General features: G+C 38.8%; 1 protein-coding gene across 3 annotated transcripts in view; it reads left to right on the forward strand.

Moving 5' to 3' along the window:
• Positions 1–12799, forward strand: part of LOC148848602 (protein ROS1A-like) — a 36680-nt gene extending 23881 nt beyond the window's left edge. For all 3 annotated transcript variants that reach the window (XR_016101169.1, XM_088951680.1, XM_088951681.1), the window contains one exon: positions 12350–12799. Coding sequence is in view for 2 of the 3 variants with exons in the window: in XM_088951680.1 (XP_088807806.1) it covers positions 12350–12465 (116 nt within the window). In the remaining variant the exon portion in view is untranslated. The remainder of the gene's footprint in view (positions 1–12349) is intronic.
• The last annotated feature ends 1510 nt before the right edge of the window (positions 12800–14309 follow it).

Genomic DNA, 14309 nt, shown 5'->3' on the forward strand with positions numbered 1-14309 from the left:
CTATTCCCATCAAAGTTTAGTTTTAAGAAACCAGCTAGTGGAGGGGTCCAAGACAAACTCATTCCTGTTTTGGTCCAAGTGCAACTAGCAATCTCACCCCACTTCCTCAACATGTCATCTGCTGTGTAATTTGTGAACAGCTCTGAAGATTTCAGCCACCGTACAACCCTTATATGGATCATTTCTCCTAACTCTTCAGCACTTCTCTCTACTTTAGAGAAGATCCTAGAGTTTCTTTCTTCCCATAAAGACCAACATACTGAAGCCCTCAGGCATCTCCACATGGTCCTACCCCTTTTTCAAATGCCACCCGAAGAAAGAAGAGGAAAAAAGACTTTGCAAGTTCGATGGAGGGTTCCAAGTACACCCAAAGAGGGAGAACGCCCACTCCCATATAAACTTTGCAAACTGGCATGACACCAGTAGGTGAAAACCAGTCTCCCCATCAGCTTTACAAAGAACATACCTGTGAGTCATTTGCAAATTGAAGATGGGTAATTTGAATTCCATCCCTGCCTATTCTCCACCCACTAGCTATATTCTCCCTGTCAGCCTTTGAGATCTTTGTACCAAGCACATCAACTATTAAGGTGAAGAGGAAGGATCAGAGAGGACCCCCTTACCTTACACCCCTAGAGGCTGGAAAGAAATCCTTTACCACTCCATTAACCAAGATAGAATAATGACAAGAGCTGATACAACCATGAATCTACTTACACCATTTTTTTCCAAGCTTCTAGTTTCTTAAGACGTGATAGGAAATGCTAGTCCACCAAGTCATAGGCCTTTTTTAGATCCAATTTACATACAAAGCCTTTGTTTTTATATCTTCTCATTTCCTCCAGAAACTCATTAGCAATCAAGATCTGGTCTGTAAGTTGTCTCCCTTATACAAAAGTTTCTTGGGCTTGGCTAATTGAGGGGAGAACTTCATTAATCCTTAAGAAGAGGACCTTAGCTAAAATTTTTTAGATACTAGTCACCAAGCTAATTGGCCTAAAGTCCTTAGGGTGATTAGCATCAATCTTCTTAGGGACTAAGGCCAAAAAAGTGGCATTGACTCCTGGGATCACTATATGATTATCTATAAATTCATTAAACACATCACACAAATCATCTTTCAATACATCCCAACAATCTTGATAGAAGCCATTGTAAACCCATCTGAGCCCAACAACTTGGGTCTATCCATAAAAAATACTTCTCTTTTAATCTCCTCTTCTTCAAAGCTCCTTTCCAATCCCTCCAAAGGTGACCTCTCATTCAAAAGTCTTCCATAAAAGGATTTAAAGTGATTGACAAAGGTTCTAGCTATTTCATCCTAATTAGAAATACCTCCCCTTCCAATTCTAATTTGGCTACAAGATTTTTTCTTTTACGTCCATTTGCCAGAACATGGAAAAATCTAGTATTCCCATCACCTTCCTTAATCCACAAATGCTTTGATTCCTGCCTCTAACAAATCTCTTCTCTTAGGAACACATCGTCCAAGACCTTTTTTCAATTTGAGCGATTAGGTTCAACTTTTGTTCCTCAACCCTACCAAAAGGATCTCTATTCCACTCCTTCAATTTGATTCTCAGCCTCTGCAACTTCTTGTGGAATCTAACCCCTTCCACTTTACCTCCTTTAACTCTTCCACCACTCCTTCACTTTAGTCCCAAAATCTGAATGTGTTAACCACATGTTTTCAAATTTGAAGGGTCTAGGACCACTAACAAAGGATTCCAACCCATCTTAAATTAGGCAATGGTTAAAGACAACCCTAAGCAATGCTCTAAAGACCAGATTACCCTAATGATTCTCCCAAGCTAAGTTGAATGGGAACCTATCCAGTTTCAAACATAAAGGAATTCCCTAGATGTTAGACCATGTGAACCTAGCTTGTAAAAGTGGGATTGCCTTCATCTCACAATCATCTATAAAATCATTAAATTTCCTCATGCTCGATGTAATTGACTGGTGGGAGTTACTAGTTTGCTCTGAAAATATTACGACATTAAAGTCCCCTCCCAAACACCAAGGACCATACCATAAACCTTGAATATGTGTGTATATGTCTGCATATGGCTATGCGCATGATGTGCGTGCATTTGCTGACAAATAGGCAAGGAAAAGCATCCATTTGTAAAGGAAGTCCAGTTCATTTGTTAGCTTTATGTTTTTATCATGGCACATAAACCACTCAAAAACTAGACCAATTGGTTGATACACTGCACTACAAGAGCTCAAACATAAAATGAAAATGGAAATGTATGACCCAAACAATCTCAGTGGGATCTCTTGTATATTTTAATTTAGATGAGTTTGAACATGCCAAAGTAGAAGGGTTTGTTTGTAGCATATTAGTTAGTTGGCAACGAATAGTAGTTTTAGTAGAATGCCTCAAAACTAAGGTCTCCAACCACGCGTAAATTTCCTAAATGTCAAACTCACTGACATGGCGCAACTCCTTCACATGTATGTTGTTGTGCCAAGGTCACGCAACCTAGACATGTTTTACCCTACTCTCCTAGACAAGGTGTCATGAGTCATAACAAAGAATGCACCAAGGTGTTAAACACTGTCAATTATTGTCATGAAAAAACTATAGACTAATTTTTAACACTTTCAATGCCTCGACTAGTGCAGATAGGGAGATGCACGAAGGAGAGGAGAGTGGCTTGATGGAGGAGGAAAACAATTCGAGTGGGTCTGCTATTGCCTTAGAAAGAGACAATGTCTCTGGAGGTGGAGGAGGTGAAAATTTTGGTGAAGAACTTTGTCCCCCTTCCAAGATCGAAGACAATGTTACCGGAAATCGTTTGTTCGAGGAGGTGGTGATTGGGAAGTTAGGCATGGATTTGGGCAGGAGGGGAGAGGCTAAGGAAGATTTAAATGGGGCTGAATCTGTGACATCCAAAAAGACTTGAGGAGCCTCTGGAGTTAGATATTCTCATACTGTTCACTTAACCAAAATCTTTTCTTGTCTGAAATTTGGTTTGGTCGGGTCTGGGCCTACAAAGAACTATAAAAGGGTGTATAAAAGAAGGAAGATTTTTAAAATGACATAAGTTTTTGAGAATGAGAATTCTCAGGACACCTCTATCCTGGGCAAGCAATTATGGACTGACCAACTTATCAGTGCTCCTGAGAAGGCTTCTAATTATGTTATTAGAGACCCTGATGAAAGTCTCAAAAAGGAGATGGAGAAAACTGGTATTGTTTCTATCAAGACAGCAGCTAGAAGGGATGTAGAAATTGGCAAAAGCTTGGGTTTGTTATTCTGGGGAGGTGAGGAATTTGCTTTAAAAGCCTTTAAAGAGTTTGAGAGGAAGAAGAAGGAAGAAAGATCAAGAAAAAAGGTAATTGGAGGAGGGAGATGGGATGAAGATGGCAACAACCAAGAGGTGGTAGGTGATGGGGAAGATTAGGTTCTCCTTTCTGCTTTTTTCTTTGTTCGTTTGTTGTTGTCCTTGTTGTTTCCAGTCTAGGATTTGGTGCCGGAGGAGTTAGTTCTGCTGTTCTTTTTCCAGAGTCTTTTGGTGGCTGTTTGTGTAGTGTAAAAAGTGTCCAAGTAGTCTTTCCTTCTCTCGGGTGATTTCTTTATCACCTTCCTCTGTAATTCTTTTTATTTTAATGAATTTTGCTCTTTACTTTTCAAAAAATAAAAAATAAACAATATACCAGACATGATGAAAACAAGGAATAACTGAACAAGCAAAAGATGAAGGTAGAAAAAGATTTGTAGAAACAACTCAATGAGTGTAACCATATTAGAAAGAACATCCTATAAAAATGTTGTATATATGCCCAAATGGCGCTGCTGTCTTTAGTAGAATACAAGATCTATAATCTGCTGTCTTCTTCTTATTGGTAAAGAGAAACTCATAATAGAATAGAATCAGTACAGGGCTACAGGCTACAAGTCTCGTGACAGAGCAAAGGAAAAGACTCCCTAAAGCAGGCCACCATAATGTATAAGAATGCAATAAAAAACTGCATAGGATGTTCCAAATAGGGAGACCCTCACTATAACTCCAATCTCTCAGCTATTTTTGCTTACATTTCCATCAATGGATTGGTGCATCTGAGCACCACCTAATATGATGTTCACTCTGGATTCAAAAGACCTATTCCTCTGGTTTGATGACAAGACTCTTCAACAGCATTTCTTATCCATCAATAACAATCTGCAAGTCATGCACCACTTCATTATGATACAAACCCAAAGATAACTTCTTCCAAAAAAGGAAAAAACAATGATAACATCAAACTAAAGCTATGTTTGATTAAAAATCTACTCCAAAGAATCATTATTTGAAGAATAAGTTATGAGCCAAAAATCATTCTTTTTTAAAGTTAGTTTTTCTAGCTCAAAAGAATCAATTCTCAGAATTAATTTTTAGACCAAATAAAAGGAATTAGTTGCAGAAAATTTTGTACATCCAAAATTGAAAATGATTCTTAGAATCACAAAATTCATCAGAATTAGTCCTCTGAAAGCATGAAAGCAATGGTAGACTCTACTTTTGTTTTCTGAGAAAGGTAAAGTATATTTAAATTACTGTGGGAAAAATGGGAGAAACTCCCAATACAGTGAATGACTGTACGTGATATGTGAATTCACAAACTTCAAAAAGTGATCTAATTACAGAATAATGTGTCAGCTATGATGATTGAAGTTGTAGCCCAAGAGATGATCTTTGCAGTTACACTACAGCAGATTTCTTCAATTTGAGAGTTTTTTTTTTCAAAAAAACAAAAAAGGCTTTGCAGTTCCTCTCAATTCAAATGGACCACAAGACAGAAGCAGGCAGCAGGTGCCAAATGATCCTTTACTACCTAAATCTGCAACTGCAACAGTCCATGCATCTTTCTAGAAAATCATGGGTTGTCTTAGGAAGACACAGCTCAATTGTAGACTCCCAAGGAAATGAGCCCAGATTTGTCTGCTCAAAGGGCAATACAAGAAAATATGACCATCTGTCTCCAAATCAAGATTCCAAAAAGAGCAGTTGGTAGAAGCAATGTTTATACCTCTCTCGATTAGCTTATCTTCCATTAGTCATTTGCCAAGTTCAGCAGTCCAGGCTAGAAAGTCCATTTTAGTTGGTATTTGCAGACAGATTTATGAAAGGAAGCTAGGGGTAGGAGAGATGGGTTGATAAATTATGGATTTAAAAAAATTCTTGTTCCACCTACAGAAGACTCTGCTGTCACCAGTGTTGGCATGCATCTGGTAATTTTGGAGCCTGACTAAACAGCTCCTCAAGCTGCTTGATTTCCCAGTCAAAAAGATTGCTGTCATCAGTGTTGGCATTAAGCTGGTAACTTTCTAGACTCTACACGAATCATCAACTGACCCCAAAACCAATATTGACCTCTCCCTCTTAATCTTCCAAAATCTCCACCTATTGCAGATGTTCCTAACACCACAACCATCGGCTATGATTTGCACTTCACCATTTTTTTTGATAATTGAAAAATTTTATTAATAGAACAACCATATACAGAACAGTACAGGCATTCCAAAGAGAGGTGTGAGGTATACCCTCACCCGGAAAATACAAGCATAATGACTAAATTACAACTAAACCCAATGTTGATGACCTATTAACCCCTCGCTTAGCCAGTGTGTCTTCCATCCCATTAGCAGATCTTACCCATTGTATCTTTAAGGTCATAGTGCTGGTTAGCCATTTGAACGTCTTCATTAAACCCTTATGTTGAGCAAGAGCAAGTGAAGAGAGGAGAGGAGAAGAGAGAAGAGAGGTGAGTCGTGTGACTGAAAGCCCTCTAGAACTTAGGGGGTGAAAGAATGATTTTATTATTTATACTAGTACAGACGAACAATATAAACAGAGGAGAAATTCCAACAGTACCCTTATGGTACTAAACCTGAATACATAAACAACTGTCAACACTCCCCCTCAAGTTGGAGCATAGATATCAATCATGCCCAACTTGTCACAAAGATCATGATGTCTGGAAAGGTTTAAACCCTTTGTAAAGATGTCTGCAAGCTGGTTCTCAGAAATGACATAGGGGGTACATACTTTGCCTGTGATAACTTTCTCTATGATAAAATGCTTGTCAACTTCGATGTGCTTTGTTATATCATGTAGCACCGGATTGGCAGCACTGCTTATAGCTGCTTTGTTATCACAAAATAGAGTTATAGGTTTGGTCACTGGGAAACCCAACTCCCCCAACAAATTCTTTATCCACATGCCTTCAGCGACCCCGTGGGCCATAGCACGATATTCAACTTCAGCAATGGATCTAGCCACCACATTTTTCTTTTTACTCCTCCATGTAACAAGATTCCCTCCTATAAAGGTGCAGTATCCACTGGTAGACTTTCTGTCACTTTGGGATCCAGCCCAATCTGCATCTGTATAAACTTCAACCTTCAAGTGTCCGTGCTTTTGAAATAACAAACCAGTACCCGGATACTTCTTTAGATATCAGAGGATTCTCTCTGCTGCTTCAAGATGAGAAGACCTAGGAGCATGCATGAACTAACTGAGGACACCAACAACATATGCAATGTCTGGGCGAGTCATAGAAAGGTATAACAATCTCCCTACAAGCCTCTGAAACTGTTTCACATCCTTGAGAGATTCACCATAGTTGTCACCTAATTTATGGCTGGGGTCAATGGGAGAGCCAACTAGCTTCACCCCCATCTTCCCAGTGTCCTGAAGTAAATCTAGGACATATTTCCTTTGAGAAATGAAGATACTCTTCTTTGATCGGGCGACTTCAATTCCAAGGAAGTATCTGGCAGGTCCTAAATCCTTCACTTCAAACTGAATGGCAAGAAAAAGTTTCAATTTCTGAATTTCATCCTCCCAATCACCAGTAACAATTATGTCATCCACATATACAATTAGAGCAGCAATTTTACCTTCTCCTTTTTTTACAAACAGTGTGTGATCTGATTGACATTGCATGTATCCTTTCTGCTGAACTGTCACATGGAATCTACTGAACCAAGCTCTTGGTGATTGTTTCAGCCCGTATAAGGACTTCTTCAACTTGCACACTTTCTGTTCATTGCCATGGGCTAGAAAACCAGGAGGTTGAATCATGTACACTTCCTCTTCAAGGTCACCATTCAATAATGCATTCTTGATGTCCAGCTGGTGTAAAACCCAATCTAGATTAGCCGCAAGAGAGAAAACGACTCTAATGGAATTCATCTTGGCAATGGGGGCAAAAGTTTCTGCATAATCAACTCCATACACTTGAGTAAATCCCTTTGCCACTAAGTGAGCTTTATACCTTTCCACTGTTCCATCAGACTTGTGCTTGACTGTGAACACCCATTTACATCCAACTGGAACCTTTCCCTTAGGAAGATCAACAAGTTCCCATGTGCCATTTTTGTGAAGGGCATTAATTTCTTCCCTCATGGCATTTGTCCATTCAGGAACTGAAAGAGCTTCTGCCACATTCTTAGGGATAGGGACACTGTTAATAGAGGTAAGGAAAGCACAGAATGAGGGTGAAATGTTCTCATAGGAGACAAAGTTGGAAATGGGATGTTTAGTGGTGCACAATCTAACACCCTTCCAGTGAGCAATAGGACGGTCAAGATCATTAGCAGTAGAGGAATCATTTTCAATAGATTCAAGAACATCATTGGGAACCAAAATACTTGAGTGAGTATGATCCTCCCCCAAGGAGTCTGGTGGCACTAGAGGTACAGCTTCTGGATTCTCTACAGCTCTTGAATTTGGTTGGCCTTTGTGACGACGAGAAAAAACACAAAAAAGGTGGAGGGTCAGGGAGAGAGGGAAGCTGAATCAGTTTCTCCTCATGCCTACACTCCCCCTAAGGAGAAATAGGATAGAAAAGGCTCATCTTCTAAGAAAGAAACATCCATGAAAACATAGAATTTATGAGAAACATGATCAAAACAACGGTATCCCTTTTGAGTGAAAGAGTAACCAAGAAATATGCAAGGGATAGCATGAGAATCCAATTTCCCACGGGTGGGAGACAGATTTTGGGAAAAACACCGGCAACCGAAGACACGAGGAGGAATAGAAAGAAGGGGAGCCTTAGGAAAGAGAAGTTGATGTGGGGCTTTGTACTCTAACCGACGAGAGGGCATACGGTTTATAAGGTAAGTGGAACAAAGAACAGCTTCAAGCCAAAACCGTTTTGGAACATTCATATGAAGTAGTAAACCCTGAGCCACTTCAAGGAGATGTCGGTTCTTCTGTTCGGCCACACCATTTTGTTGTGGTGTGTGGGCACAAGAGCTACGGTGAAGGGAACCATGCGAAGCAAAAAATTCCGTGAGGTCACTATGAAAAAATTCTTTTGCATTGTCTGATTGAAAATTTTGGATTTCAGTTTGAATTGAGTGAAGACCATCCGCTGGAAATCTTGAATGATTTTTGGTACTTCTTCCCTGGTTCGCATCGAGTATACCCAAGTATATCTAGAATAATCATCAATGATGGTAATGAAATACTTGTATCCACTCTCAGATGGTAAAGTAACAGGGCCCCACACATCAGAATGAACAATGTGAAACGGAGATTTAGATTTACTATTTCTTTGAAGAAAATGAGTTCTACAATGCTTACTCAACTGACATGTTTGACAAGAAAAATCAGAAACAGACATTGACTTAAACAGTTCTGGGAATACAACTTTCAAAGACTCAAAAGACAAATGACCAAGACGACAATGCCATAAATAGACTTTTTTCTTACAGGACTGACTCATAGACTCTGTAACATGAAGACCAGCCTTATTCTCCAGCATGTAAAGTCCATCAGCCATATGACCCCTACCAATCGTTCTCCCCGAGGCCAGATCCTGAATCACACAATGAGAAGGGTAAAAAGTTACTAAGCAATTCAAGGAATTAGTAACACAACTAACAGAGAACAAATTAATGGGAAAATTAGGAACATGATGAACATCAGAAAGGGTAAGGCCAAGAGGAAGAGAGAGAGTTCCTTGACCAGCTATGGAAGAGTATGATCCATCGGCTAGTCTCACCTTGTCTCTTCCAGAAAGAGGGTGATAGGTTTGAAAGTAAGAGGACGTACCAATCATATGTTTTGATGCTCCAAAATCAATGATCCATGGAGAGTCAGGGGTGTGAGAAGCAACATGGAAAGCAGTGGCAGGGTTACCTGACGTGGATGCAAATGAGGTTGAGGGAGGAGCATCCATCTGACGAATTGCTCTACCATAGAGCTCTAAATGGTCACGGAAGGAATTCATAATGTCCTCCCTCAGGTCAGGTCCAGTGAGATGTGTCTGAGTCACAGTAGAAATGGGGAGCTGATTCTCCCGAGTAGCCATGTTGGCCATGTGATGTTTCTTTGTATTTTGCTGTCCGTACTTCTTATTCACCTTTGAACCTTGCTTCTTAGTCAGATCTTGAGCCATTTTGGCTTCCCATGAAGATCCCAACAGGTATCTTTGATGTGTCGGGGTTTCTGGCAACGAGTGCACCACAATTTTTTCTTATCTTCAGTTTTTTTCTAGAGATCTCCTTTCCGGGAAGAAGATCTCACACCAGTAAATACACCCCCTTTTGCAACCAACACAACAGCATCCCCACCAGGGCTGTTCATCAAATTTCTCTTGCTTTCTTCAGACTGTACAAGAGCATAGACTTCCTAAACAGATGGAAGATCCTTAGAGCTAAGAATCTGAACCCTGATAGATTCATACATAGGATTCAGACCATGTAAGAATGCAAACACCCTTTGCATTCAGACCATGTAAGGAGCAATTTCTGGGCTGGAAGACGAAAAGACTCTGTAACTTCTGAGTCGAACTGACTTCACCAGATTAGGAGTTCGATTGGAGACAGCACTGGATGCAACAGTAGTTAGCTTGACATCACCCTTCAGGCCTGGACGACTTGCTCTGATACCATGTTGAGCAAGAGCAAGTGAAGAGAGGAGAGGAGAAGAGAGAAGAGAGGTGAGTCGTGTGACTGAAAGCCCTCTAGAACTTAGGGGGTGAAAGAATGATTTTATTATTTATACTAGTATAGACGAACAATATAAACATAGGAGAAATTCCAACAGTACCCTTATGGTACTAAACCTGAATACATAAACAACTGTCAACACCTTATAAACCCATATGACAGTCCCCAGTCTCTCTAACCACCTTACCAGCAACTTGGAATCCCCTTCAATGATTCGCTTCCCCATATTCAAGTTTTTTGCAATCTGAACCACTTGTATGCAAGAAATCCAGCGCTTATGGAATCCTCCACTCCCATTAGACTCGAGAACAAATCTACAATATTACCTGTTTTATCTTTTAATACTCCCCCTACACTAAAGGGGCCTAGATTACCCTAGCTGCTCCCATCAAAATTAAAATTTATGTATTCTTCAAAAGGATTTCACCAAATCATATTTACCAACCTTTTAGAGGAACTTCTTGCCACCTCATGCCAATTTCTCCAAATATCAAGGAGAATTGTGCAAAAATGTCCACCGTTCTAATCCAATATGTTACCCTAGTCATAACACACTCCATTGTCTCCCTGTTTACAATGATTAAAACATCGGTACGCCCAATACCCAAAGTTGGGTATTGATGTGTATCAATATGACTGATACTATATTTTTCTCATTTTCTTTACTTTTTTTTTATTTTACAAGTATTAGAGGTACAGAGGCTATCATCCCAAAGGTTTAAAGTTTTTAAAATCTTTCTATATTGGTTTATCCATGTGTATTTGGGTGCACCAATACTGGGGGTATCGTATCAATATTTTAATCCTTGCTTGGTTCTTTCCTTCTCAAGAAAAAATCTTGCATTTCTTTCTTCCCAAATGGTCCACAATAATTCTACCCTTGTACATCTCCACATAATTCTTCCGCTTTTTTAGGACAAGAGAATGTTGTTGGATCAAACAACTTGTCACCTTATGTATCATGAAGAAGACTCAGAGTATTAAAACAAACCCAATGCCTACTGACCTATCAAATACTCATTGCATCAGACTGCACAAATGACTATTTCTCTCCATTCAGCTAATAGATGACTCTCCATTCAACCTGCTAAGGAAACCAAGGAACATAGGACTGGACAGTTTGCATGTGGTGATTGTCTGATCAAATTCACATTGTGTGATCAATAAAACACAAAAACTGAAAATAATTGTGCACCTTAGGTTTTCTTTTAACTCATTATTGTTTTAATGAAAAAGGACCCATGTATCATTTTATACTCCCCCTCCCTACAAGGCTCAATTTTCCATTCTTTTAGCATTATTCGTTTTGTTCCTTATTTTAAAACCAAGCTGTCAACTCTTCCATTACATAAAATCTTCTATTTCCTTGGGAGTAGAGACGGTCTAGTGTTGAGTTAAATTCATTTCAATTGAAAAATACAAAAGAAACAAATTAGGGGTGTGAGAAAAAAGGTCCATGTCATTCTCTAACATCTAACTACATTTTCTTTCTTTGACCTCTTCCATATTAGTGAGGATGAAAGCTTTATCCTATCTGTAAAAAAGTAGCTACATCAGTCATTGGGGAATATTTCCGTTGAAATTATTAGGTGCCCAAAGAGTCCTAATTTCTTGTGGTTAGTATACATAGAACACATGGGATGTTCAAAGACATAACCAACCCCATTGGAGGTAATTCCCTAGATCACTTTTTAAGAGGGCTATTCGCATCCTCAACAATTTAGATTTGATTTGGCTCCCCATCCCCTGAAAAAGAAATAAAAGAAAGTAGAAAGGAAGTAGGGGAAACCTCACTTACCCCAACCTAAGAAATTTTAACTTCACCGTACAGTTGGGGAACAGTGAGGGGGGAATTGATGCCAATACCCGGGAGGGGGAGGGATTTAGGTGGGGGTGTTGAAAATTTTGAATTGTTGTAGGTGTACAGTGGAGTTAAAATTTCTGAGGTTGGTTTCTGTGAGATTTTCCCAGAAAGTATCTTTTTAATCACAAAGACCCCTCCTAGGTACATTAAAAATAGGGAGAATGACTGTTCAGCCCACCCCAGAATTCTTAGCCCCACTGTACAGGTGGGATCAATCTCAACCGTGGATCGATGCTAAATCCACCGGAAGGATGTGGTTTATGGGGGGGCTACTAGTAGACTATGGGGGGCTGTAATTTCAGATTTCTGCGGTGGAGTGCAATGTACTTAACCGTTAAAAAAAGTAGTGCATCATAAAAGCTACAAGAGAATGAACCTGAGTACTATCAAAAATAGTTATCATGATAATTTACATTCCCATCTCAAAATATGGTAAGTAATTTTCATACTGAGCTTCAATTGCATCCTAAAAGAAAACATTAGTGCATTATCATGCATTCTTTGCTTAACATTCCTAAAATATTTTGCAGGATTTGTTTGTGTACGGGGGTTTGACCAGAAAACCCGGGCACCACGCCCTCTCCAAACCAGATTTCATTATCCAGCAAGTAAGTTGAACAGAACAAAAACACAACCAGTTGAATAGTAGGCCATGACACAGAGAAAGCAGTCAACACACTCCTAACCAGGATCTGTTTCAAGATCAGATCACTGACCAACATTGCTGCTGTAAAACTAATGGCACTTCCCCTAACATGAGAGGCATTGAACAGGTACTACTATTTCTGGATACTTGGAAGGGGGGAAACATAGGAGAGAAATTGTAAAATCCCATGACAAGTGGGTTTGTAGTCTGTACATGATTATTATTATGATTAATTTATTCCGTGCTCGAAAATGAGCCATTCTTCTTCTATTGAGCAGACAATATCAAAGAAGAAGAAAAAAAAAATAAAGGTGGAAATACATGTTATTCTGCATGCTCAAGGAGATTCCAACATTCGTGTTACATGTTAAATTTTGTTCTGTACAGTGCAAATACAAATATAAGGTTTTGCACTCTACATATTTGTATTTGTATTCCTTCCAAACTGAGCCGTAGAAACACAAAAGCCATCATCCTTATCCTTCTTCTAACTGTTATGACTTATGAGCAAGTGGAATTTTTCCTTAAACCTATGGAAAATCCTTACATGTGAAAGGAAAAGCTGAAATATCAATTGACTATATCTTTTTTATTAGATAAGAATTTTATTAAAATCATACAAGGTCAGGATCCCTCTTAAAGTTAAAATCTGACCCAACCCGAGCATAATTCTACAGTGCTTCAATCAAAGCTAACAAGCTTAATTGCATCTCACGAGAAAATATGACAAATGGCCAATGCTGCAGCTAAACAGAAAAGCTTCTGTGATTGCTATACATGAGTAAAGAAAGCTTAATTTAACTGTCATGGAGAACTAACTAAACCTACCAAACTTATTTATCAAATCTAAAATAACAGTGATTAAATGGCATTCTTTTAAGCAGGTTTTTTTTTTTTATAAAAGAATTATTTTAAGCAGTCCTTTTCCTATCCTTATATGCATCACCTTGGATTTTGACTGGTCAAAGCTCTTCCTATTTTTGGGTTGCAATGCAAATGCAGATATATACGTTATATATTTATCCATTTTTTGGTTCATGAATGCAAATATAATACATATTTTAAACCGTTTTTGCATTCATCTTGTTGGTTTGAAATCATTGCAAAAGTATGGGCCCATCATTAAATGCCCCAACTATCTTATGCTTCAATGCATTAACTTTGATAAAAAAGTTTACAAAATTGTATCCAAAAAATAGGTACAACAATGCTCTGTATAAAAGTGTGAAAAAATACATTTCTACTTTGACAACCATTATTTTTTCACATTTCAAACAAATGCTTGTAAATGCGAGTACATAAATACCCCCACTTGAGCGTTTGTATCCAAACAAATGGAGCTATAATTAGTAAAATAAATAAGTTAAAGGCAAATATTATTATGCCAAAATGCTAACATGTGAGGAGGCCGATTCTCCTGCAACCCATGCTCTGTACAAAGATTTTACTTGCACGGAATTCCATACGAGAGGCTGAGGTTTTTCTATAGCCTATGATTCTCACATGCTAATATAATCTATTTAAAAAGTTATATAAAATTGAAGTCAACGACGTTGGGAAAAGAAAATGTAGAACCTTTTTTTTGGTAATCGTAAAAGAGTAAATTTTGGCAAATTAGAAAGAATCATTGGTTGAGATTTGATGTACGAGGTCCTGTCTACAGTAGTTTCATAAAGTAATGGCGTCAAGCCCAAGAATTTTTTCTTTTGGCATTCGGTGGTAAGTGGTGGTTGCAGGATTCCATTCCACATCAATGCTACAGCAAACCAGTTAATACACCAACGAGCCACCTCTCCCATGGCACACTATTGATCACCCCCTTCTGAAACGTTGACTCTGATGCA

This window comes from Nelumbo lutea, chromosome 6, assembly GCF_056320005.1.
Source record: "Nelumbo lutea isolate HS-2025 chromosome 6, American lotus-T2T, whole genome shotgun sequence".
Taxonomy (NCBI): Eukaryota; Viridiplantae; Streptophyta; class Magnoliopsida; order Proteales; family Nelumbonaceae; genus Nelumbo; species Nelumbo lutea.